This window comes from Podarcis erhardii (assembly GCF_964252035.2).
Source record: "Podarcis erhardii genome assembly, chromosome: 8".
Taxonomy (NCBI): domain Eukaryota; kingdom Metazoa; phylum Chordata; class Lepidosauria; order Squamata; family Lacertidae; genus Podarcis; species Podarcis erhardii.
Genome location: NC_138499.1, coordinates 89,942,256 through 89,969,963, shown reverse-complemented (window position 1 = coordinate 89,969,963; position 27,708 = coordinate 89,942,256). Strand labels below are relative to the sequence as shown.

General features: G+C 44.4%; 1 protein-coding gene across 4 annotated transcripts in view; it reads left to right on the top strand.

The window, feature by feature from the left end:
• Nucleotides 1–4,292: 4,292 nt before the first annotated feature.
• The window catches only part of AFAP1 (actin filament associated protein 1), a 47,906-nt gene continuing 24,490 nt past the window's right edge, over nucleotides 4,293–27,708 (top strand). For all 4 annotated transcript variants that reach the window (XM_081872679.1, XM_081872677.1, XM_081872678.1 and 1 more), the window contains exons 1-6: nucleotides 4,293–4,314; nucleotides 14,961–15,089; nucleotides 16,312–16,409; nucleotides 19,959–20,067; nucleotides 21,689–21,900; nucleotides 22,344–22,523. In XM_081872679.1, the coding sequence (XP_081728805.1) occupies nucleotides 14,963–15,089; nucleotides 16,312–16,409; nucleotides 19,959–20,067; nucleotides 21,689–21,900; nucleotides 22,344–22,523 (726 nt within the window). In that variant the 5' untranslated portion in view covers nucleotides 4,293–4,314; nucleotides 14,961–14,962. The remainder of the gene's footprint in view (nucleotides 4,315–14,960; nucleotides 15,090–16,311; nucleotides 16,410–19,958; nucleotides 20,068–21,688; nucleotides 21,901–22,343; nucleotides 22,524–27,708) is intronic.

Sequence of the window (27,708 nt, the reverse complement as noted above, 5' to 3'; positions counted from 1 at the left end):
ATGCTGATTAAGCTTCAGGTTAAAATAAAAGTTAATATTTCGGGGCTTTCCTTCTAAGCAACTACATACCAACAATAATATTCACAGGGGTTTCCTTCAACCACGGGTGGCGAATCCCTTGGGGCCATGGATCTATGGTCAACTTTCTGGGGGCCTCATGTCCAAAAGGGTGTTGCCAAAATGGGCTTTTTAACAAGTTTAAAAGACAAACCGGGCACAAAACTAACAATAGAATCTCAGAAGGAGACTTGCAGAAGTGGTTAGTGTGTGTATCATACCCTCCAACATTCTTCAGATAAAAACAGGGACATTTCTTCCTCCCTCCCTTCCTCCCTGACCCTCCTCAGCCTCCCTGCAGAACATTTCCTACCAGAGGAAGGGTGAGTGCCACCACTTTTACACCAACGGCACACAGCACATGCCCTCCACTGTCCTGAGAAAACCCCTAATCTCGATTTTATTTTATTCTTCAGTAGATTTACGAAAAGAAAAGCACACACCAATAAATTTTAGACAGGGGCAAGATTAGACACACACACAAAACAGTTTTTAAATCAAGGCTCCTTGTGTCTTTCTGCTCTGCCTTTCTTCCCACCAATGGCGGCCCAGCCCCTCTGCCTGCCCCTCAGAGCCAGTGTGTCCCATAGGGCTGGGCCACGGCGGCAGCAGACATGCCCCCCCCCCCCCCCCGCTCTCCAGCAACCGCTACAAGCTGCCCAAGGGAGGAGGCCAGCAGCTGTGTCCATGGGTCTCACATCTGCCTGGAGTATTGTGCTCGACAAAAGAAGTGTTGGCTTGTTCTGCAAATTGAAGAACATGCAGTGTTTCCCAGCTGGAGAAGCCAAGCTACTCCTTGCTGGTTTTAAGGCAGAACTGGGTAAATTTATGAAGGGTTTTCAACTGTGTTTATTCTGGCATGTCAATTGCTAGCCCATAAGTTAATGGAAGGCACCTTCATGTCCACATCCTCATGTGGGTCACCCCCTTTCTCTGAACATGGCAGCCACAATTAGAGACAGGCAGGACGTGTGGCAATGTGACACCGCACCCCAGTGAAATGATGTTTCTGAACAACTTGTTGAGTGGGTTTAGTTTCATAAGCCTGGTGCGTTAAACCAGGGGTCCTCAAACTACGGTCCGAGGACCAGATCCAGCCTGCCAGGGTCCTGAGCCCGGCCCACCCAGGGTTGGGAGAGGAAGATGAGTTCTCGTGTCTTTGGAGGAGGCAGTTAGGGAGGGAGGGGGTTGCGGAGGAGAGACGCGCCCCTGCAAGCGCACCGCCTGGGCCTCTCCCTGCCCGTCCGCCTGCCTCCCCACCCCGCCGTGGGCAAGGAGGGGCCCGGTGCGAGGGCCTTGCTGGTGCTGCAGCACACCGTGCCCTCATGCCACCTCCCGGGGTGCTCGCCTCGCCCCCGACTGTGCCGTTGGTTCTGATGCATCTGCAGGGCTGTGACGTGGAGTTTGTGATGTGCCAGGCGACAGTGATGATTGGGCGTAGGAAGACGCACGGGCAAGTTGGTGTGTGGGGATTTGGGGTTGGCAGACAGGCGTGCAAGCTGGGGGTGGTGGGTGGGGGTTAGGGAGACACGCGGGCAAGTTGGGTTGTGAGGATGGGGCTTAAGGAGACGCAGGTGTGGGCTGGGTCATGGGGATCTGGGTTAGGGAAGCACATGCATAGGCTGGGTCGTGGGGGTTAGGGAGCTGTGTATAAGCTGGGTTGTGGGGATGGGTGTGTGCAGGCAGACACGTGTATAGGCTGGGTTGTGGGGATGGGGGCATGGAAGGCCCACATGTAGACTGGGCCATGGGGGTGAGGGAGATCCATGTGCAGGCTGGGTTGTAGGGATGAGCATTAGCGATACTGACCATCTCATTAGCCGAAAGCAGGCCCATACTAGCCATTGAAATGCTTATAAATTTATGCTGATTAAAATAAAGTGGTACCTCAGGTTACACATGCTTCAGGTTACATACACTTCAGGTTACAGACTCCGCTAACCCAGAAATAGTACCCTGGGTTAAGAACTTTGCTTCAGGATGAGAACAGAAATCGTGCTCCGGCGGCGCGACAGCAGCAGGAGGCCCCATTAGCTAAAGTGGTGCTTCAGATTAAGAACAATTTCAGGTTAAGAACGGACCTCCGCAATGAATGAAGTACTTAACCCGAGGTACCACTATAGTTCATTTTAAATATTGTATTGTTTTTCCTGTTCTTTGTGCACTACAAATAAAATATGTGCAGTGTGCATAGGAATTTGTTCACATTTTTTTCAAAATATAGTCTGGCCCCCAACAGTGTCTGAGGGACAGTGAACCGGCCCCGTTTAAAAAGTTTGAGGACCCCTGAGTTAAACTATTTTATCTGAGAGGAAAGATGGGGTGCTTGGCATAGTCCTTACCACACAAAACAATAATGCCAATCACTTTGATCACAAGTCTCTGCCCACAGATCTCGCTGCCTCTGACAAAGAAGTGAGGAAGGACAATCCTGACACAGTTCCATCTTGGTTGATTTTAGTCTTTTTTAAAAAAAAAAAGCCCTCCAAGATTAATAGCAAAGAAGGGATAAGACATCTTACTCTTTCATACTGCTGCCTTGTTCATATGAGGTATAAACAGTGTCTTCAAAAATGAGTGAACCCTGTTTGTTCTCCAGCAAAGATATACCTCTCTTGGGGGAGACTAAGGGAGCTCCCCCCCCCCATCCTGACTTACACCATCAGCACCACACTATGGACATTTTTATTATATGTCATTTTTAGAAATCCCTGTCTCCTTTCACTTCATTTTCCTCTAGTGCGAAGCAGGGAGGTGCCACCATTTCTGGCACCTGGGAATGCAACTACACTTCCAGAGCCTCAAGTGTAGAGGGGAGTGACACAGAATACGCACTCGCACCACCTTAGGCCAGGTCATAACCCCCAGTTCCGCCAGCTTTTTTATAGTCAGCTGGCAGGGTGCTTCAATCTTCACAGGGTCCCTAGCCTCCATTTTAAAGAGCAGCTTCCAGGACGCACCACCAAGACAGACCCCACCTGAAAGTACTAAAAGCATGCACTTCTGTTGGGATAAAGACACTATGGCTGTCACAGGCCTTTCAAAATACTATTGCAGCAGCTACTGCAGGGTCATGGGGAGGAAATGCTGCCATTCCTCTGTTGATGGCAGTGAGTTTCCTGCCTGTGGTGGGGATTTCAGCATTCAGTCAAGGGTTCCTAGTCCAGGCCTGCTCCCTCTGGACCATGTTCCCATCGGAGATCCACCGATCCACCAACCTAAGGCAGGAGACTGGGAAGAGATATGATAGCCATCTTCAAATGTCTAAAGGGCATTTTGCATGGGAAATGGAGCAAGCTTGTATTCTTCCATTAGCGAAGGTAGGACTCGAACCAGTGGATTCACGTTACAATAAAGATTTTGACTAAACATCGGAAAGAACTTTCTGATGGTAAAGGGCTGTTCAACAGGGGAATGGTCTCCCTCGGGAGGTTGCGGTCTCTCCTTCTTGGAGGTTTTTCAGAGGTTGGATGGCTGTCTGCCATGGATGCTTCAGTGGTGATTCCTGCTTGCAGGGGTTGCGGAGTACTGGATCACCCTGGGGAATCCCTCTCTGATTCTATTAGGATCCCTTTTATAAAAGAGGGAACTTGAATGGCACGGCCCTTATTTAGTTCGGCTTCTCCCAACGGGGCCACCAAGGATCAGAAAAGCGGAAGAAGAGACCCCCGGACCCGCCGAGGAGGGGAATCCGCCCGCCTTTCCCTCCCGAGGCTCCGCTTCGCCTTTTGCGCCGGCCAAGTTGCGCCGGGGGGGGGGGCCTCTGCGCGGCTTCAGGCGGAGCCCCAGGAGCCGCTTCCCGGCCTGGAGGGCAGGCTGCGCGCCGGACCCCGCCGCTCTCGGGGCGCCAGCCAGACCCGGCCAGCAGAGGCAGGCCTCCGGCTTCGAACCCAGCGGAACTGGGGCGTCCCGGGCGCCGCCGCGCTCCCCGCTCCCCGCTCCCCGCTCCCCGCCCCGGGCGAGGCTGTCCGGCGCAGCCCCCCCCGCCCCCCTCTCCCGGGCGCCCCCTCCCTCCTTTGTTCTCTGGGGCCCCGCCTCCCCCTCTCCCCCAGCTCGCCTATTGGCTCGCGCCGCCGCCACTCGGGTGGGGGCCCGCTTTGGCCCCGCTCCCCGGCCCGGAGGGAGAGAGAGCGAGCGAGCGCGGGAGCGCGCGGGGCTGGGCTGGGCTGGGCTGGGCGGCCGAGCGGGCGCGTCTCCTTCCGTGCGCTGCTTCGGCCGCGTCTGCAGCCAGGCGCCGCGGGACCAGGCGGGCGACAGGTAAGGCGGGGGGGCGGGCAGGAGGGGGGGCTCGCCAGCCCCGGCGAGGCGAAGGAGGGAGCCCGGCGGCGCCCCGAGCGCGGAGACAAAAGGCGGCCTCGGGGAGCCCCGGCCGCTCCCTCCCTCCCTCGCGGGCTGCCAGGCCGGAGCGCGCCCGGGGGGGGGGGGCGAGGGCGCGGCGGGCGGGCGGGCGGAGGCCAGCCCTGCCCTGCCCGGACGCTGCCAGCCGCGCGGGAGGAGCCGTCTCTCCGCCGGGCAGCGCCTCGCTCCCTGCGCCCAGGATGGCGGGGGCGCCGGGGCTGCTGGGCTAGCGGCAGATGCTGCTGCGCTTTGGAGGATTCCTGTCACCGGGAGCGAGGCAGAAGCGGAGGGGCACGACGGGGCACGTTGCCCGGCGGAGCGGGGCCGCGGCTGCCCGGCCAGTTTCGTCCCACGATCCTGGAAAGGCTCTCGAGGAGCCCGCCTGCCCGCCCGCCCGCCTTTCGCTAATGGGAACTCCTCCAAACCCGGGCAAAGTTAGTTGTGCGTGGCAACACCCCTTGGAGGCCGGGGAAGGGGACTCTGGGTCCCGACGGAGCGAAGTCACGCCGAGTGAAGCTGGGCATATCTGCCTAGATGCAAGTCTGTGTATTCAGTTGGGCTTACTCCCAGGTAAATGTGCGTAGGATTGCCCATTGTGTGTGTCTGGCTCCTGATGACTTCTGGCAAGGAGACTGAAAAGTGCAACCCCCAGGCAGTTGCCGGTGTCTCACTCAAGGATCAAATGACTTTTGCATATCTAAATAGGGACTTGCCTGGTGCTGAGGGGAGTTGCTTCCAGGTGACCAGGGATACGTTTATTATTATTAGTTTGCATTTTCTTCTTCCTAAATTAGCCTGTCAGTATGCTACAAATTGCTAACATACATATTTGTAAGCAGGTTAGTAAAAATCTTTGAGGTAGCAACTTTTGTGGACTTTTGTAGCAGCGGGATGCCACCAAACACATTGTTACGAAAGCCTGATAAAAATCTGACCACCTGTCTAAAGGAATAGTTAAGCTACACTGCAGAATGTGTCAGGTTAGTTCCAATTAATAAATTTGTGAGGATTAAGGAAAGCATATAATTGAATAATCGATATGAAAATAATTGCCATCCTTAAAAATATATTAGAGTAAGAAATGCAGAGCAATTGTCATTCTTACAATTTATTTTTCATTCTTTGAGAAATTGTTTTAATTTCTACTCTCAAGTTTTCCATTTAAAAATACAAAATTATAGCTACAGAAAAATCTGTAGAAAAATATGCTTCAAACTGAGAGAAGGGACATGATGAAGTAGAATGTCCCGAGATACATTTCACCCATATTTTATATTTCTAAAAGTTCAAACACTGGTTCCACTTTCCACAGAATACGCCTGGTTTCTTTCTTCACTTTAAATATTGGCATGTAAGTGCCACTGTCAGCAGAGTATTCCATACTTAGATATTTTTCATATGCTTCCTTCTTAGATGCCATCTCCCTGTAATTAACAGATTAGTTAATGAGTTCCTTCATCATACAGTTAAAAATATATTCCAGCAAACTGTCATGAGGACATAATGATCTCTAGCTACATTTATTTTTTATTGCATACAGTATTTCCAGAAGAAGGAAAAGAAACATTTTTTTGTGGACGGCACCAAAAAAAATGCCATGCTTGAGCTTCATTTTTTATTTATTTGGCTCTGGGTTTCCTCCTTCACATTGGAAAATTAATTTTAGTTCTCCCATGTTAATTCAATAATTTTGTTCTCCATATAAGTATAAAAAATGACAGAAAAAGCATAACACATACTCTAATTCTGTTGAACCAGTTGTTAAGATTCAAAACTTTACATACTGTGACTCTGGTTCCCTAACTCCTTAATCCAACAACATATTTTAATTCTGATGATTTCCAGGAATGTGAGCCTGAGTACTGGGTAGCTCTAATGTTTGGCTTTAGCATCTTAAAAGGAAGTCAGTGTCTTAGCAGTCATACGGAACTGTAGAAAAATGGAGACTGATTTTCAGGTTCAGCTCTGGTCCAGTCCAGGCCAAGACATATTTAAAAACAATTATGCTAAATTTGGGACCCATAGACTCATAGGATTTGCAAGAAAGTTATTCTTCCATTGAAGTGAAGTCCACTTAAGGACTAATTTGCTGAGATATTTTAGTAGCGAACCAGAGTACCCAAATGGGATTGATATCCTGTTCACTCAACTCCCTGAGCTCTTGTAACCATAAGTGAAATCTGAAAGTTAATTGTAAGATTGTCCAGCAGAAAGATGCCAGAAGAAGACACATTGCCACACAAACTTAAAATGATGGCCATCAGTCCTTGTTATTAACAATACAGGTCAAGTCCTCAAAGGTTTGACCCGTATCTGCAAATGTGCTCGCTATTGGCAATCATACTTTTTGAATCTGGCAAGTGCTCCCAATCTGCTATGGAACCTAGAGGAGGGCAGGGTTCCTTCCCATCCTCTCACTGAACCCTAAAAACACTTGGAAAACAATGGGGCATCTTTGTGCTTTCCAAGCGTCTCTGAACTCAGCACAAGCTCAAAGAGAAACTGCACCCTTATTTGGGCTCCAAAGAAAGGCAGAGGCTCTCCCTGACTCCCAGTGGCCCTCTTTTCTTCTGCAGGGTCCTGCGCTAAAATGGAAAATATCATGGCCTGTAGGCCAAACAAGCCAATTGTGCAACATTTAGCAGAGTTAATTTCAGGTATAACTTGGCCTGGATTTAACCAGAGCAGAAAATCTGCTCAGAGCTGGGAAGAAGTTCCACTGGTTCTCAAAGGGTTTGGAATGCTCCCAAATGGGCTGTTACCGATTTATTAGACCACATGTGAGCAACTGTCAGTCCAGGGGCTGCATTCTTCCCCTGATCTCTTTTGATGCCTCCTGGTTGCCGTGTTCTTCCATCTCATCAGAGTCCCTTCCTACCAGTTCCCTGCTCCTTTTTCTGGTCTTTTAAAAATGTGTTTCCCTTCTTTCTGTGTGGTTGGAGATTAAAATATAATTTATGCTTGGTTTTATTTTGTTTATTTTTGGTTGTATGGTTTAGGGGAAAGCTGTGTTTTCCCCAGGTGACTGAGAACAAATTGGTAGCCTTCTGTGATTTGTGCATCTGTATAGAAATTACTTTCATGTACTTTGTTAGAACCATAGCTATATTTGTCTGCTATAAAATATATATTAAAAAATCCTCTGTATACTTAATTTGAGACCAATCCTATTATATTTGGCAGGGCTTGCTTTTGAGAAGAAATGAAAATTTTAATTTGAGGTAGTCTTTCTGAAAATTTTAGGGTGGTTTTTATACCAAATTAAATAATTCCATCATTAATCTGCTCTGCATCTCCTCCTGTATGATGCACTGCCTCAAGAATGACCAATTGTCATTTTTATTCCAGATTCAAGTTCAGTTCTCCACGTTCCCATATCAGTTTGCAACTTAAAAAATCATTGTGAAAGTTTTCCAACATTTTATTGCCAGTCTCCTAATATTTGCATGTAATTTTGTTTGATTTACACATTTTTGCAAATATCATGCATTTTGATATGCCATTTTAACTAATATATGTGTATCCTTATGCACATTTTTATATGCATCATTTGGATGGAGAACAGCATCACAAAATTTGGAGAAGTGCGGATTTAGAAGGCTAGCTGTCTTTGGGTTTACATATTAGGCAGGTTCGCATAAAGATCCGAACTGAATTTCTCAATAAGTTAGTTGGGTATGACCCATTATTATCTTTTCCTTTAGGCAAAGGATTGAATCATAGAATCCTAGAGTTGGAAGAGACCACAAGGGCCATCGAGTCCAACCCCCTGCCAAGCAGGAAACACCATCAGAGCACTCCTGACATATGGTTGTCAAGCCTCTGCTTAAAGACCTCCAAAGAAGGAGACTCCACCACACTCCTTGGCAGCAAATTCCACTGTCGAACAGCTCTTACTGTCAGGAAGTTCTTCCTAATGTTTAGGCGGAATCTTCTTTCTTGTAGTTTAGAACCATTGCTCCGTGTCCGCTTCTCTGGAGCAGCAGAAAACAACCTTTCTCCCTCCTCTAGGTGACATTGAGCAGAGGACCAGCAACTAAGAGCTGCAGAACAGGAGGATCAAAGAAGAAAAGCATTTTAGTTCAGCAATTTCCTCTAAATGGGAGATGACTAATATTCTTGGAGTGGGGGCCAGATTTGTCCTTGGCCAACTCTCCAGGGACCTTATGCTAGTGGTGGGGCTTTGCAAAAGTGGGTGTGGCCATAAGCTCACATATGCGCTTTAGGGTGTGCAAGCATGGGCAGACAAGCACAAAGGGCTCCCACCCACCTCTCTAATCGATCTCATGAGCAGAGCGGAGGCAATTTACATCCCTATCTGTGTGCTGGGCTCTATCTCTGCTCACCCCAATATCTATTTTAGTTCTTCATTTCTTTATTTTGCCTGTGCCACCAAAATCTGTAGGGTCTGAGGGGCAGGAAAGAAATATTGGGGAGTTCAGATCAGGACCCCAAACTGGGGTTACCCTCCCCTTCTCTAAATTATTTAATTCCCTAACCTGCAGGTAAAACTCGATAACTTCTCTGTTTGACTTTGATTTGACCTGGCTGTTTTGGTAAGCAAAATTTGACTTTGATGTAAACTGTAACTTGCTAATATCTGGAAAAGGCTGTAGTTATATATGACCATCGTATTGATAACATTGCTACCACCAGGGGAATTTAGGAATACAACCTTATCTGTCTATTCAAATTAATGTCATTAACTCTTATGTCCACAATATATTTTGAAGACGCATTTGGAAGCAACAAGATTCCAAGGTCTGAAAACAATAAACGGGTTAATGACAAATATGCTAAATATTGCTTAATCTAAGGGAAGTAATATATTTTCCTGCTTTTAAATAACTTTACATGGACTATTGCCTTTCAAAGGCGTTTTGGGACTGAAGTATGGAGCACAGTGGACCCAAAATTTGTTTTTTTGAGGTCTTCTACAGTTAGGTCTTCGTACATAGGAAGTGGTGTTGAGGACTGAAGTAGGCTTTTGGACAATGACCTCCTGAGTGTGTAGCACATTTGCTTCAATATTGGTTGTAGTTGCATTTCATAAGGTCGCGGTTGTTTGTTACCAAGTATTTCTCTTTGAAGCTACTTGCGAAACCCACAGGCAACAGTTGGATCTTAGAGATTTGAGGGTTGATGATGATAATAGAGCTAGGAAATGAATGAAGCACAGATTAAAAGGAGGATGTGGAATGAATTATAACCTGCACTTTTTTTTGCTGGTCTTGCCTTTTAAAATCAACTCTTATTTTAGAATCTTGAATGTATGATTTACATCTAGTTCCTTGACAGATGCTTGCACAGCCGTTAACTTCCAGACTATGTGAATCGCCCTGGGACCTCTGAGTATAGAGCAGAATAATAAGAATAAAAATATGTCAGTGACCTCTTTGGAAGGAATGCACAAGGTGGTACAGGTTGGCAATCATTCAAATTGTGATATGGTTGGCCGGTTTACTCACTGTGAAAGAATGGTCATGGCCTTGACAAAAAGAATCATAGAACAGTAGGGACCCTGAGGATCATCTAGTCCAACCCTCTGCAATGCAGCTGTTCCATATGGGGATAGAACCTGCAACTCTGGTATTATTACCACCATGCTCTAAACCAACTGAGCTATGCAATTTTCTTAGTGTCCCCTTTCTCTGGAATGGACAATTCATCTGCATGAATAGGGGCTTGGACCTGTGCACCACAAGGATGTGTGTGCGGATTTTGGGGGATGAATGGGTAGAAGAACATAAGAGCAGCCTGCTGGATCAGGGCAGTGGCCCACCTGGTCCAGCATCTTCTTCTCACAGTGGCCAGCCAGATGCCTCTGGGAAACCCGCAAGCAGGATTTGAGCACCAGAACACTCTCCCTTCCTGTGGTTTCCAGCAACTGGGGTTCAGAAGCAGGCAGAGAGAGACAGTTTAGTAGGGGTTAGCTGAACCTGAGTGCCACTTTAGAGCAGTGTTTCACAACCTTGGGTTTCTAGCTGGTTTTGGACTACAACTCCCATCATCCCTAGCCAGCAAGACCAGTGGTCAGGGATGATGGGAACTGTAGTCTGAAAACAGGTGGGGACCCAAGGTTGGGAAGCACTGCTTTAGAGCAGCCTGCCATAGCTGCTCTCTAGGAGTTGGATTGATTCTCTCTGCTTATAGGACCACTTTGCTTATACAGTATATTTGTAAATTAAAGAAATGTTGTAAGAATGCCCTAAATCCCCAGCATAGGTGCTGACTCCTAGGGGCCAAAGCAGTTTCGGCCCCCATAATATTTTTGGGGGGGAGTGGGCCCCTCAGTATTCAAAGGATGTGTCTGGCGCTTCTGATCATCTGGATGAACTGGTGTGCCTGGTCTTCAGTGCTTTCTCATTCAAAGGAATTTTAACCTTGTTGTGCTGTCTTGGAACACCTCACCACTTGGAAATATGTGTGCGATGTACTAATATGATGGCTGACAACAAGCAGGTGAGGATAATGGTGCACTATTTTGTTCATGGTGTGCTCTCTGTAGGGAAAGATTTGTCAGCGACTCTTGCCAGAATCATTCTTACCTTGAGAAGGTGTTACTTTGATAAGTTCGGAACAGGTAAAGAGGAATTGATTGCAATTGTTGCCCATAAAATCAGACTAAAATTTGCTGATGTGTTTCCTACCAAGGTGAGCCTTTGGTTGGTTGGTTTGGTCTGCCATGCTTTCCCCTGGATTCTGTGGTTATAAAAAAGGAAATGAAACTGGAGTCATGCCAAGGGGGAGCCTAGCAGGCTGGTGCTGAGTAACTGCATCTCCTTGAAAAAGCTGCCACCTTGGTCTGGGGACCAGTTCACACTTAAATGTAAGCAGTTGTGCCCTTCCCCAAACAGGCATGTTTTGGGAAACACTGGGATCTTCCCTCTTAAGGTGGTAGACCTGTCAATTGACTGGTGAAATGCTGACAGATGACTTTGTTATTTGGCTGTTGTCCACTGTGTACATGACAGCTTAACTTTTTATTTATTGTGAATAGCACTAGAAAGAACGATATTTGCACATTTTTGTTGTGGTGAAGATGGGGTGTGTATGCTCGTTTTGATCACTTCTGGCAAACTGATGCCTGATGTAATGTTTCTTTTAGAGACTTGTAGTCTCTCTAAGCTACGCCCCTCTGCATTTGGCATATAGCTGCTCAACTTTCTCCAATTAGGTGTGGTTCTCGTGTTTTGGAGTGTTAAGTCAAAGAAACTCCTGGCATCTGAACTTCATTTGTGGAGAAGTAGTGCAGAAAAGGAACAAAGAGGTATAATGGTATATGGCATTTCAAACAATTTGCAGAATTGTAAACATTTCGCCTGTGTTCTGCTGGATTACTTGGCTAACAAGATCCAACATACTGTCTTTTGAAAACTTGGAACGTTTTGCTATGGTATCGAAAGACACCTAAAAAAGTGATGTGAACAGAATTATGTTTTACTCTGGTTACTGTGTCAACTTCAAACTTACGTATGTTGTTTACAATTAAAAGATTGAAAGCATAAGATAAAAGAATACAACATGGAAGTTGAATCACAACAGAATAAAACCAGCAACAGTGTAATGTGAATTATCTCTGAGCATTGATATACCACACTGAAATTGATTTATGACATAGCTCTCTCTTGGAAGTTCAAATACCTAATCCATACCCTCCCTCGTGTTAATGGAGGATGGGGTGGGGAGAGGATTATGAAATACATTGTAATGTGATATCTGAAGCAAGACCTCTGTAAGATTTGCCTCTACCAGTCATTTGTGTGTGTCACAGCTGTTTTCTACAGACAGTTGGCAGCTGCACACTCAGACAGACAGGCCATGCCAAGTCCCATAGTGACCATTTTCAGCCATATGTTGATGAAGGCTTGATAACGTTGATGGTAATGGGGAGACTTAATGAAGGATTTTCCTTTTTCCTCCTTTGCCAAGAAACATGCCCCCCCCAGCAAAAAAAAAAAACCAAAACACCTTTCAGTTACACTTCTAAATATTTAAGAGGGAACTCAAATGTGTAATTCTTTGTGGAGGGCTAAGGATAAAATCAAATGAAAAGTGCTACCAGGAATTTCAGGTTGACAAAATGAAATGGCAAATAAAGTCTTCTGGCTCTTTATTCGCAAAGGGTTCTGTTGGTGCAGAAGTAATTGAAATCACATAAAAGTTAGAAATGTGTGTTTGTTTGCAGTGTTTAATAATTCAGTGTGGTGGTGTTTTAAGGAAGACAGATGGCAGCAATAGCTTCTTAATTCTGATATGAGCCTTATTAATTTTCAAGTGAGCAACAGAAGCAGCTGGCAAGATGAGAAAATCCATCCCCGTTGTAGTGTGGTTAGTGGTTGTCATTGCCTGAGCCAGAGGACTCAGCTGGGTGCAGCCCTGATGGCCAACTAATGAGAGTCTCAGTGTAGGACAAACATTCCTCCTGCCTTTGAGATGGTATGGGGATAGGCATATCAGCATATTTATCCATATTTTGTTTACACTTAACATTTAATATGCAGCAGATATGTAGAGCTGCTCATAATGTGTGTCTCATAATTGGAAATGCATGCTCCATCTTCTCTTAACGCAAGAATTGTCTTGGTGGAAGAGACCAGAGCTCTTCCTCACTTAGCGTTCTGCTTCCAAGACAGACAGACAGGAGGTTGTGGGAGCTCACAACCAGGGACTGGCTACTTCTCCATGAACATTGGGAGGGAGGTTATTGGTTTGTTTTGTTTATTCTGTATTTTTATGCTGTGAACCACCCTAAGATACTCAGATGATGGGCATAAAAAAATGAAATATAAACATTTCTAATTCCTTTAAAAGCAATCTAGGCTTGTGACCATGATTAATAGTTATCCAGGTGTTTGTACACTTACATCTAAGTGTTCATATACAAAATTTTGTTTCTGAGAACATCTGAACCAGCCAGCCGAATTAATCTTTACATTCATTTTTTTATAGTCTTGTTGAAAGTTAGGCTTGTTCATTATGGGAGGGCTGCCCCATTTGTGTCTCTGCCCTCATTGTGTCCTTTTTTTTTTACTTTTCATAGAAGAAATGTGCTGCCAGATCAAGGGTGAGGATGAATATATACCACCTGGGAATTGACCTTCCCCTGTGATCTCTCAGTTGTGCTGCTTTCCCCTAGGCAATATAACAACATCTTCAATAACTGTATCTAATTAAACCTTGCTTCTCAGAAAGTTACCTGGTTATCTTTATGGATAGCCTTAAATAAAGGGTGATGTAGTTTGATAAATAAATCTAGCAGTTGATTTTTCCATGGCATCAGAAATTTTATGGTCAATAAATCTGTTTTGCGTTCTCCTAGAGAACAGACAATATTAACTCTGTGCTATACTGTCAGTACATGAAAGATTTGTTCTAATCTATTAAGGCTCCCTGCATTCCATCGCCTGGATCATCTTAGCTGCTCTGCTTCTTTTTTTCTGTGCCTTTGCATATGAAGGGCAGGTTCAAATGTTACTAGAAAGCTCAAAGCTCTTTCTCATGGTTCCTCAGACATCTAAAAGCTGTTTACATCACACATTTACCCAAATATGTGCAGTGTCCTGTTTCACCATCATCATCATCTGGCAGTGTAGGGCACTTTATACCCATCCCACTCCTTGGCTTCCACATGTTAATGTTTGTAGATGAGCATCAATAAAGGGAAGAATGTGCTCTAGTCTAATGAAGGAGGCAGGTAATTCTTGAACTGGCTTTGCTGCAAACTGTTTATCCCTCTGTCCAAGAGATGAGCACTTTCTGAATCCTCAAAGATCACTCATTTTCCTGACAGTAGTCTAGAGGCCAGAAGTAAGGTAAAGGTAAAGGGACCCCTGACCATTAGGTCCAGTCATGACCGACTCTGGGGTTGTGGCGCTCATCTCGCTTTATTGGCCGAGGGAGCCGGTGTTTGTCCACAGACAGCTTCCGGGTCATGTGGCCAGCATGACTAAGCCACTTCTGGCGAACCAGAGCAGCGCACGGAAACACCGTTTACCTTCCCGCCGGAGCGGTACCTATTTATCTACTTGCACTTTGACGTGCTTTAGAACTGCTAGGTTGACAAGAGCAGGGACCGAGCAATGGGAGCTCACCCTGTCGCGGGGATTCGAACTGCCGACCTTCTGATTGGCAAGTCCTAGGCCCTGTGGTTTAACCCACAGCACCACCCGCGTCTCATAGAGGCCAGAAGTATGTTGTGCCAAATAAACAGACTGTCAGTGAAGGTGGACTATAAATGCAGAAATGTGAAAAATGGCATCAAGCGAAGGGTTAGATGAAATTGGTTTGGGTGGTGGATTTACCAGTTGGCCATCTTACCCCTATCCATAGAAGTGTGCTTTCCCTTCAGTTGCTTGTCACTGGATTGCCTTGGTATAAATACCATTCCTACCTAAGGGGGAACTGTGGTTCAAATGGTCTCAAACAACAATAGACAGGAAGCTGCTATGTACAATTTAAACCACTACCAGCAGCTTCCTTTTACAGTTCTGCTAGGCTGCCTGTTCTAAATGTCATTTTTATGCTTATTTTCATTATATGAAATTGTTTTTATTTTGTTTCAGCCATGGAAGAATTAATAGTTGAACTACAGCTGTTTCTTCAGCTTCTGGACCATGAATACTTAACAACCACAGTCAGGGAGAAAAAGGCAGCTTTGAGTAACATTCTTCTGAGGATACAATCATCAAAAGGTTAATGCCAGGTTTATGTTATTAGCATATGGTATGGGGTGAGGCAAGACTGTGTTTAACCCAGAGCACTAGGAAAACAAAACCTCACCCAGTTCCCCCCTCCTCATTTTGTTGCAGTCTGGCTTACATGTTCTGCACCCGAGTAGAACAGCATTTCCAAGTGGCCAATCTTGCAGGGGTGAACCTTCTGGTGGTTCCCTCGCTGCGAGAAGTGAGGTTACAGGGAACCAGGCAGAGGGCCTTCTCGGTAGTGGCGCCTGCCCTGTGGAATGCCCTCCCAGCAGATGTCAAGGCAATAAACAACTATCTTACTTTTAAAAGACATCTACAGGCGGCCCTGTTTAGGGAAGTTTTTAATGCTTGATGCTGTATTGTGTTTTTAATATTCGGATGGAAGCCGCCCAGAGTGGCTGGGAAACCCAGCCAGATGGGCAGGGTATAAATAATATTATAATATTATTATTATTATTATTATTATTATTATTATTATTATTTGTTTGTTTGTTTGTTTGTTTGTTTGTTTGTTTGTTTGTTAGTGCTGAGGGCAGGGATTATGGTCAAACTGGGCACAAACAGTTCATGCCTCTAACAGGGAATGGGTGTTTTATGGAGGAAGGAGGAGGGTTAACTCTTCTCTGCACAGCAATTAGGCTTGAAAGCAGCTTCTCATTCAGCCCAATGAAAGGCTGTTTTCAAGTCTCATTTCCCTGTGTGTGAGGGACTTCTTTTTTAAGGGGTGGTGGTGTCACAGGGCATGGAGAGTGGAGGGTTGACCACTTACTTTCTGACCCTTCTAAAACTGCCACCCCATGGCATTTTGTCTTGAAAACAGCCAATGGTTTCAGTTAAAGGCTGTTTCAAGGGAGGAGGGGGTCTTTGCACTGGATAGGCCACAACTCTCACTGGTGCCCCATTCCCAGAGGAAAGATTTGCATCATTCTCTTCATGCCTCAAGTGGGGGCAAGAGTGCCTTCCCATTCTTTTCTTTGCAGCTTCAAGGATGTTCCCTCATGATAAACTTTAGTGGCTTCTTAAAGTAAGGATTCTTAACTCCCCTCTTGTTTTTATTTTCATTTAGCAAGTCACTGCCCTTGTAATGTGTTATTCCTTCTCTCCCACCCCATGTCCTATGTGTAAGCTTTGAGTTGATGCCATGGTAAGCATCACCAACTCCGTTAATTAATATCAATTTTACATAGTCTTTTCCCCATCCTCACATTAGATTTTGAAATAAAAGAAAATGCACAGAAACAAGAGGTTACCAGTAACTTACCTGCTCCTCCACAGATGCCTCTGCCAGAGATTCCTCAGCAATGGCTGGTGAGTATATTCTAAGTGTTTGCTAATGAAGAGATCTTTCTCAATTTTTTTTAAATAGTACAGCTTTGGAATTCGTTTACCTATTTGTTTGTTTGAGTGTATATCCTGTTCCCTCATATCTATTTAAAGTGTGAAAGCAGCGTACCCAGTAGGATGATTTGCCATACCTTTCTTGCCATGCCTTCTACTTGTAGAGCAATTTGACTTTCACTTTGAGCTAATACTTAACATATTATCCACCAGGTCTTCCTGTCCATACTTAAATATCATTGAAACAAATTTGCTTATTGACTATTCCCAGTGTTTCATTTTCAATGAAGATACTACACCAAATTTTCACCCAATTTTAATTGATTTCCGTATTTGATGCCTGCCAATTAATATTTTGCGATACTGGATAGCTGACATGTTAATCAGTCTCAGTTGTTTTCATACTTCTATCTTCAGGGAGTGAGTGCTCTACTGACATATGCCAAGGAATTTATCTGTGTTCTCCACAGAATCCCTGAACATTGTACAAGATGCTGCAGTGTGTTCTTGGGTCTTGTACTCACTTGGGTCTTGTAACACCAGACATTCCTGTGGTTGCACATTGCAGACCAAGGGCAGAAGCTGTCTTTAATCTACTCCTCCAAAGAACTCAGGGTGCCCTGGGACATAGTGTGAAAATCCCTGTTACTGTACAATGTAAATGACTATATTTCATGGCTTGAATGCAATAGACGTTAATATTAGACAGTATTTGACAGCTAGTGTATAATTGTATTTAACGTAAGTATTTGATAGACTATATTTGTTAATATTTAGTTGTTATTTGATAACGTAAGTTGATAATTAGTATTTTGACTGTTGATAATTTATTTATTTAGGAGAATTAAAAACAAATACAAAAATACAACTAATTTCCCATTTTGACACAATGAACAACTAAATAGTGCATCTTCTTAGCACATTATGCATAAAAATCAGCTTCACAAATGGAAATAAAATTCTACATTGTAAAACATAGCAAACTGCCAAACAAAAAATCCTTTAAGGACTAGAAAATAGATTATTACAGATGAAAAGTGTAATTTCCACATTTTAAACAACAGGATCAACAATGGGGCAAAAGAAAAATCAAGTCCACATATGCAAAAGCAGTCACAATCCAATTGCATTCCCAGCCCCCTATACAACAAAAACATAATTACTGCTAAAAATACATCACATTCTGTTCCACCCAAGCACATTCTATACATGAACAACACATTCACACTAATGAAACTCAAAAACACCCTAAACTAATATGCTCATAATTACTATTCTAGGACACTGTCAGATCACACTCTTGACACTATTCCCACAGTTCGGCTTCCCATCCTCAAACAACAACATACTCGCATGCCTACTCTGTGAGACCCAGACAAACCTGGACAAATACTGACATACAAGAAGTAATCCATAAACATCCCATGAACAAAGCATTCATACCAGGCACTTGCCCTCTCCACCTCTCACTCTGCAGGGGCAGGTGGGCAGAATCTCCAGTAGTTCTGAAGGTTATAGAAGATACTTCCTCCAACTTTCTCACAACCGTGCAGTGACGCTTCACACTACACCAAGAAAAATAATTCTGTAAACATGATGCCTCATCTAAATACCCCTCCCTTCACCTCTCACCTAAGGGACCAAAGCTATCCTAATATCAGGCTGTCTGCATTCTCCACCTTAAAGAAAAACACATTCTAGCTCACTAATAATGTTTATATGCTGCCAGAGAAATATCTGTTCAATCCTATAACTAATAGTGAAATTCTTCCAGGTATGGCTGCTTGGAGTCCTGAAGAGAATTAATCCACACCACATATTGTTTCAGGTCCCACTTGCTTTCTTCCAATTCCCAGCACGAGTAATTTTTACTTGTATTTGTTCATTCTACCACAGCTGTTAAAATAGCAACATGATAATGTTTAGGGATCTCCATCCCTCCTTCTAATGACTTTCTCAACTCAGTGATTTTATTATTCCCAATCAGTCTCTTCAACTTGGTTGAACCTGCATTTTTATGGAAAGCATCTGACTCATCTAGGCACATTTTGCTGTGGACCATCTTTGTAAATGCTGCCACATCTTAGCCCTAGGCCCATGTGATATTTTAACTGTTGGGCAAGTACTTTGATAACTTTATTCTTGAATATTTAACATCTCTGTCTTTCCATTTAGAATTACAAACATTTGTGTTATTGTTTTAAACGACTACCCGTTGCTTGGTTTTGCTTGATTTACGTTGCAACCAGCAGATTTGCTGAATTTGTCAGGCCATGCCATCCTTTGGCCCTGGGAGTGCGTTGTGTGGGACTAAGTCCTTTCTGGTAGGTCCCCAAACCAGGGGATGAATGATGCCAGCCCTGGAGGTGGCATAGTCTGGTCCCTTTTATTTCCCTTCCATTGCTTTCAATAGAAGGCAAATAGTTAAAGTGGGGGAAAGGAAAAGGGTGGAGGGACACAAGACCACTCCTCCACCCTGTTGACAAGACCAGCAGGTCATTCAAGTATATTTGGTTCTCTTTCCTTCCTTAAGATTACAGCCTTGCAGTAGCCAATAAATTCTCCATCGATACAGAGTCCATCATAATCACTTTCTCTACTTTGTTACACATCGTCTTGATGTGGAAGACTTTTGGGCGCAGTCCTGTGCTACTAAGTAATTGGTAGAACACTCAGATCACATTTCACTACCTTAGAAGAAAAGGCAGCTTAGCTGAGTGGTCTGCTGTGATTATACAAAAGCTGCATTTGGACGTTTAAATTTCCATGCAGGATTCCTAAGTTGCAAGATCTGAACATAATGTAAAACAACAACCACAACACTTTGATGTTTTCTTTTGGCCATTCAATGTGCTTCACTTTTGTGGAGCTGCCCTTGGGTCTGGTTCAGAAGCTCCAGATGGTGCAGGATGCCGCGGCCAGATTGATGATGGGAGATTCTGGTTGAGAACATGTGACAGTGTTGTTAAAACAGCTGCATTAGCTGTCCCATCTGCTAATGAGCCATATTTAAGGTTCTTGCATTGATTTACAAAGCCCTGAACAACTTGGGGCCAGGATACCTCAGGGACCGCCTGGACCCTTATATTCCAGCTCAGCCGCAGAGATCATCTGCAAGAGAGTTTTTGGTCATTCCCAAAGCTGGCGAGGCTTGTTTGACAACAATGAGAAATTGAGCTTTAAGTGTCATCGGCCCAGTCCTGAGAAACACCCTGCCAACAGAGAGTCAGGGGGTGCCTTCTGTGCCAACTTCTAAATGCCTGCTGAAAAGTTTTCTGTTGTGCCAGGCCTATGTAGGCATTTGGGAGTACACCCCCCACAATGGTCTATTGATGCTTGGTTTTTGTTTTTTTGCTTTAACTTGCTTTTAACTTTTTATTATTTTATTGCCTGCTTTTATGTTTTTATATTGTTGTAAACCGCTGCGATAATAGTTTTTTGATACAGTGGTATATTAATATAATATAATATAAATATTAAATAAATAATAACTAAAATAAACTTTCCTCCCCCATTTAGCCACCAGATAATGGTCCACCACCGTTACCTTCCTCATCCCTTCCTGAAGGTTACTATGAGGAAGCAGTACCACTCAGTCCAGGAAAGGCTCCAGAATACATCACATCCAGTGAGTAAAGGATACACAACTGAGTAAAGTCATCTGCAAACAGGGAAAAAATGCAGACAATATATATTATATCTGCACAGAACTGATAAACTTGTTTTAGCTAAGCTAGATTCCCTTTCATTTGTTGGTAGGATTGAGCCTGTGTTGAGCCTGTGACACTTGATCAGTATTCTAGGTTACCTACCAAGAATTACTTTTGCTCACTGTATGCTACTCAAGCATTCAAGACTGTCTTGCACTTTTCAAATAATGATCCGCTTGACCTTTTTACCAAGCAATTCTAACTATAGGAAGCCAGCAGATTCTACTCTGGGTAATTTAAACCGGCATAAATGAAGCTGGCATAAGTTACCCTTATTTCCAAACTCCATTGAGGAACAAGGCTACTGCCAGCTGAGCTGGCCTGAGTCTGGCAGAGGGAAAACAAGCCTTTAAAATAGAGTTTGACTTACACCACCTTTTCTGACGGTGTAGGTTCCATAGGATTCTAGAGTTGGAAGGGATCCTGAGGGTCACCTAGTCCAATCCCTTGCCAGAATGTTAGGTCACATGACCAAGCTGAAGGGGGTTTGGAATAGGTTCAAGTCACCCATGTGTTATCCCACCCAGCCACACTCCTTATTACACTGGCCTCAGTTCAGCCTGAGCTGGGATAGGAGACTTTCCCTGCTGTGCCTCTGGCTAAGCAAGGATAAGGGCTCGGCGAGAAAACTTACTTATCATCCTGGTGGATCTTGGGTTTGAATTGTGCTGCCACTATATCTGTGGCTTCAGTGTTAGAAACAGAATGCCTTTGAGCACCAATTTCTGGGGATTCTGAGGGAGAGAGGGCTTCCCATAGACATCTGGTTGGCTCACTTAAGAATGTCGCATTGAAGTCATTGTGGGACTGCACAAACTGATTAAACATTTGCTCTTTCATGGGCATATAAAACTTATTTTATGTACAAGGAGGCAGGCCTGGGATTTGGGTGTCTATGAGATCAGCATTTTCCTTCTCACAGTATGAGGAGATGTGGTTAATGAGAGAGGGCTGGACAACAAGGCCTTTAAACATTTGAACCAACTTCCCAAACAAACAGGTTTAGGATTCTGCGTTTCTTCCTTTGTTTTATAGTTATTGTGGATTTGGTTATCATTTGTAAGCTAACTTTGTTAGTGAAAATGTAAATGTGATATAGTCATACCTCATGTTATGTCCGCTTCATGTTACGTTCTTTCAGGTTACGTCCCGTGGCGACTCAGAAGTACCAGAAAGGGTTACTTCTGGGTTTCGCCACTCGCGCATGCGCAGAAGCGCAAAATGATGTCACACGCATGCACAGAGTGGCGAATCACAACCTGCACGTGCGCAGATGCGCCGCTGCGGATTGCACTCTTTTCATGTTGCAAACGGGCCTCTGGAACGGATCCCGTTCGCAACCAGAGGTACCACTGTACTTCTATAAAAACTCAGTAGAGTTACATCTATTGATCTTGTACTCTACTGATACCACTTAAGAAAATGTTTTAATAGACATGAGATCATTCTGAGCAGACTGTTTTGTTCCAAATGTTGCTTTGTTGGAATGTGCTGTTTGGTTAAGTTTATTTTAATAGAACTCCCCACTTCTTTCCTAAGATTACGATTCTGATGCTATGAGCAGCTCTTATGAGTCTTATGATGAAGAGGATGAGGATGGGAAAGGGAAGAAAATGAGACACCAGTGGCCTTCTGAAGAAGCATCGATGGACCTTGTTAAGGATGCTAAAATCTGTGCCTTCCTTTTAAGAAAGAAGCGATTCGGGCAGTGGACTAAACTGCTTTGTGTGATCAAAGAAAACAAACTACTGGTGACTAAAATTTATGGTTTTTGTGATAATGCCAGTTATAATGTATTGAAGCCTGGGAAAACTATCCATGAGGCTGTGAGCCACCTGCCTGAGTGTGCTGGCTGACTTGCTGCTGCCATTAGCCTGGTGAGAACATAACCAGCAGGACAACCCACTTATCACAAAATCCCACAGCAGCAAAATTTATTGCCATAGTGCAAAAGCTTTGTGGATCAGAGTACTAGAATTCAGCTGGGGCTTCTGCTTCATTACTAGTTTTTCTGACAACAAATTTTATTGCTATTTTAGAAACCATGACATGGTCTCAATATAGCTGTGCTAATGTTGATGCTGTTTATCTTTGATTAGTGGAAAGATGAAGCAAATTTTTTTTAGCTTTAGATTGGAGCTGCTTTTTGCGCACCATGAAGCTTTGTCCTAATATCATTCTTAACTGTGTTTAGTGCTATAAGAGTTCCAAGGACCAACAGCCTCAGATGGAACTTTTGTTGAGTGGCTGCAGTATTACGTACATTCCCAAAGATAGTAAAAAGAAGAAGCATGAGCTGAAAATCACACACCAGGGGCAAGATGCTTTAGTGCTTGCTGTACAGAGCAAGGAGCAGGCAGATCAATGGCTGAAGGTATGTACTGCAATTTTAACCAGTCCCATTTCCTATAGTGATCTTGGTGCCATAAAAGTGTGTTTAAGAATGTGAGTAAACTTGAAGATATGTTTGAAGTGTGAAGTGTCGGCACTATTCCATTACTCGTGGCGTTGGGGCATGCAGCAGCGTTGGCCTATGGTGTGGTGCAGGTGGGTCTACATTGCTCTCCCAGCTTCCCAACGCCATGTTTTGGCTGCTGCTTACTGAGAGGGTGAGGTGCAGGCAGTGCAGCATGGTCCCCCACACTGTGGCAGGAGAGTCAAATTGGCTCTGCCGCTGCGCATCACACTGAGCATCACACTGAGCTGTTCATGCCACACCCCTTGGTAAGTAGCAGCCACACATGGTGTTGGGGAGTTGGGAGAGCAATGCAGCTCCACCCCTAGCATTCTGCCAGCTGCTACTGGAGGCATGATAATTCAGCCCACTAGTATCCTTAAGCCATACATAAACATTGTATGACATGGCTCAGTGTGGTGTTGTTGCTGTTGTCCTCCTCTGAGGATTCAATCAACTGGTGATGTGACCTAGTACTCATTCATCTTTTAATCTGCTCCTGCCTTATCAAATTTTCACTCCCAGCTTCTACTTTTTGTTGTTTTACTTTTTTCTGTTCATATGTTTGGTTATTTAAAAAAGTATAATTATTCAGGTTTCACTAACGATCCGAAGTAGTTGAAATGTAAATGGCCCTACTTTTGGCTAAAGTTAGTCCTGATTCAGTTCACTTAAAAGTCACCAGATTTCACTTCTCTTGTTCCATTGGGACTTTGTTCCAAACAATTGCAGCTTGGCTGATGACTGCACATTATAGAATGTTAGGGCCATCTTTTTGCAGGCAAAAAGTATTGTTTCTCTAAAAAGCTAAGGCAAAAAGTGTTACATTTGTATTTATGATTCTGTAGTAGCCACTTAAAATTTCCCTGCCTTAGGGGGGCTCTGAAGTGTCCATATTTTGAAATCCAACTGCATGCTGACAAAGTACAATAGAAAGGCAGGTGATTAATTTTGGCAGAAAGTTGTCCTTGACCTCAGAAACGGAATGAGCTCAATGCTTCTACTCTTATCAAGGCACTTTTGCCACATAGTAAGCAGTTGCCTGTAATTGCTATAGTTCAGTTTTTCATGTACTTCCACCTCCTTTGCAGTGTTGAAGCCTAAATTAATTTCAGAAGGACTCTCAGGCAAAGTACCGTATTTTTCGCTCTATAGGACGCACTGGAAAATAGGATGCACCTTGTTTTAGAGGGGGGAAAACAAGAAAAAAAATTATCCCCCTCTCTGCCCAGCACCCCTTCAGTGAAGCGGCAGGAGGCGCTGCGCAGAGAGGGGGAGAATTGTCCCCCTCTTGTTTTCCCCCTCTAAAACAAGGTGCCGTTCAGTCGCCTTCAGGCGGCTACCTTGGAAGCCTAGAGAGCGAGAGGGGTCGGTGCGCACCGACCCCTCTCGCTCTCCAGGCTTCAGGTTCCTTTCGACCTGCTCTTTGGGGCTGGCAGGGGGAAGCCCACCACCAGCCCCAAAGAGCAGGTCGGGGAGCAGGGAAAGGCGAGCAGCGGAGAGGCTCCTGCCATAGTCGCGCGTCACCTCTCCAGCTGGGAGAGGGTCGCAGAGGGCTGCTTTAGCCGTGCGTGCGCTCTCCCGGCTGGAGAGGTGATGTGTGGCTATAGAGGCTCCTGCCATAGCCGTGCGTCACCTCTCCAGCTGGGAGAGGGGCTCGGGGGGCTGCTTTAGCCCCCCACGCACTCTCCCGGCTGGAGAGGTGACGAGCGGCTAAAGAGGCTCCTGCCATAGTCGCGCGTCACCTCTCCAGCCGGGAGAGGGTCGCGGGGCTATGGCTTCTTCGCTCCATAGGACAAACACACATTTCCCCTTCATTTTTGAAGGGGAAAAAGTGCGTCCTATAGAGCGAAAAATACGGTAACTTTTCTCCAGTGGCTCTTGAAATTTATTAAAGTAGTTTATGAATAATTCTTTCCCATTTGCCTTTACATGCTGTTTCGTTTGCAAATTGGCATTCTGATTCATGCCCGTTTGCACAAGGAAGCAGCTACCTTGTAAGGACTGAAGGGCTATTTTCACACTGCCTGTTCTGCTTCAGAGACAAGATGCACTGGCTAGAGTGGAAGCCTGTCTCACATGCAGCCTTCTCTCATTCTAATTCCACTCCTTCCTTGCAAATGAGCTATTTTGCAATACAGGAACCTTCCCAGAATCGGACATCTTCATTAAATGCTTTATAAAATGTTGTGGTTTAGTCAACAGTGTGCCGCTTGGTGGCAAATGGCAGTGTGAATACAGTCACATCTTTCCCCTGCTTGCCCTATCGTAGAGTGTACTGTATATCTCCTTTAAAGTTTTGTGTTTGAAGCAGCAGGTTTCCCACTAACTCTCCACACAGCTGGCTGGTGCAGCCCCTTGTTCTTTGCCTCAGGTCTGTCATGTCTTGTGCCGTCTTGTCCTGTCTGGAATCCTCCTTTGATGGGATCTCCTCCTATGTGTCCATGCTCCTTTCCAAGTTGGGAGTCCTCTTTTGAATAAGTGTGTTTTGGAGCTGTCCTGGTAGCGGTAAGCTTCAGAGACCCTTTGATCTATTCTGGAGCCTTCCTACTATGTCTGCCCTCTGTTCTGCCTTGTAGCCTGAGCTCAGCTCCTGCTCCTGACTTCCTGCCCTGCCTGCATGACGGCACCTTTTCGGTTCTAACTGTATATGCTTCTTTGTGTGAGCCTAGGTCCTGTGCCTACTTGTTTGTGCTGGATTCTTGCATAACACCTTTCCCAGATCTGTAAAAAACCTTCCCCTTGCATGTTACTTGAACTCTGATTTTCATCAGGTTATAAAGTCTACTTCCTTGGTCTAAACCAGAAAAGGGTTGGAGGAAAGTCTCTTTCACAACATTGATTTGTAGTATTTGTCCCTTGCCTTTTGATCTCAAAAACGGAATTGTTAGTTAAAATTTCTGATACAGGTTTCCCTCCCTCTTTTGTCTCTCTGTGCCCAATTACCTGATAAGAACTTAGCCTAAGTGCTGATATTGGTCTCTGAGCTCTATTTGGGTTTCTGAACTATATTGCCTGACTTCCTCTGGTTGCTTAAACTATTGGTAACAGGTTCTTGACACAGAGTGTGCCTCAGTATGGAAAGCTACTACTGTACCATAAACATCAGTATCCCTACCTACCTTCCTGCTTTTTTTCCTGTGTCTTTCAATTCTGGTTTGATGGGCTATATATATTCATTCTCTGGAGCACTAGGAAGGTTCAGATGGATCAGGCAGGTTTGTTTGCATTCCCTACTCTATGCCCTGCTTATTTGTGGGGAATTTAAGATAATCTTTTAAAAAATATATTATTTCATTTGCTTTGCCTTTCTCCTTTAATCCTTTCTCTTTTAATCGTTTAAAAAGGTAGGTCTTCCTAAGTATAAGTAGGTGAGGCACATGGTGTTGTTTCATTCCAATACTTGAGGATGGATTATGTAGCCAAGAATCCCAAAAACTGTTGCAGATTTCTAATAGTTGTCTTTCAAAGCACTTTTAAGTGACTTCATTCTAAGTGTTTTTTGCACATTGTTCAGTAGTAATCAGGGGAAATGTTTAATCCTATGTAACTTGAAATAAAATAAACCTTGTTCTTCAGTTTTTACTTTTGGATAAAATTGGTCAAGTCTTGTTATTTAACATGCCCACTGCATAATATACACCAAAATTCTTCTTTAGTCATCTGCTGCATATTGTGAAATAATCAACCATATATCTATTCTGATAAAATTCCTAGGGAAAACTTTGCACCTTTTACTTTTCAGTAGCTGTTCTGAATATTTTTGTGTGTGTAGCTGGGGGAATAATTTATCATCATGGTTTTCCAATGGTTCCATCAGTGAAAGCGTTTCAGCTTGCCCAACAGAATGATCTCCCCTCTCCCCCTGCACAGGCTGTTCAGGGAGGGTCTCCAGACCCTCCAGAGGTCATTGGGGGGAGAGGAATATACATGGGGGAGGAGAGGAATGTCTCAATCTGCTAGCATTGTGCATCTGCTTAGTTGAATCTGGTCCAAAGTGCTTTAAAATAATTTGTTTAGACATAATGATAATCCCATGTGTGTTCATAAGTAAACAGTTTATGTTGATTTTTTAAAAAAACAACAACAACCCAACATTGGAGAAACAGCATATGAGAAGTTAGTATATTCAGAAATAGCAAGCAGAAGCCATTTTGGTTATAGTGTAAAATCTCAACATTTTATTTAACTTCCAACAAAAGACAGGGAAAGAGAGCGGGAAAGAGAGAAATATGACTCTCTGTGTATTGTGATCACAATACTTCAGTACTGTAAATCTCAAAGCCATCAAATTACAAACATTTTGCAACAACCATGGCCACAACAATGGCATTCCAGCTGTTACCTTTCCTGAAGTACCACTCTTGTCAGAAATGTGTCGAGTTCAATTATTTGCCACAATGGACATCTCATTCAGCAGCTTGTTTCAGGTTCTGAAAAGGTTCTTCCAGGTTTTGTAAACAATTCTAGGTATGATGTAACAAGATGGAGTTTTGGAAGAAATCCTGTCTGGACCATGTGTCACATATCACACAAATTGTGTAATGCTCGGGTTATTTTTCAAGGGATTGGTCCCCCCTCCTTCCCAGTCTTCATTCTCTTAAAGCACCACCTGCTTTCACCTACGTACTACCCTTTGCAAATATTCACAAGGTGTTAGGGTCAACTAGAGGCTCTTAAGTACAGAATTAAACTAGCACCATCCCATAATTGGGCTGGAATAAATACATTTTTATAGTTATCAATGACAGTTTAGGCCATTTTTGATTTTTCTTGATAGGCAAACATTATGAAAGCCCTAATCCTTACTTGGACAGAAATGATGCAGCTACACCCATTAGTCCTCTGGCTGTTGCAAAGGGCTACCATGGCCTCCCCCTCACGGTGTAGTTACAGGCAAGCTTCCAGGTGGAGCTGGTGGTGGAGAGCAACCTTCTAGTCTCTGGCCAGTGACTGGGGCCAGTCTGGTCTTTCCCTTTCCCTGATGTTCTTCCTGGTAGGGTGGGGTGCCATTGGTCCTTAGTCCTGTGGATGGGGCTGGCAGGGCCAGAGTGCCCTTGCTTCCCTTCTGGAGGTACAGGACAGCTCTATATACCATGCTGAC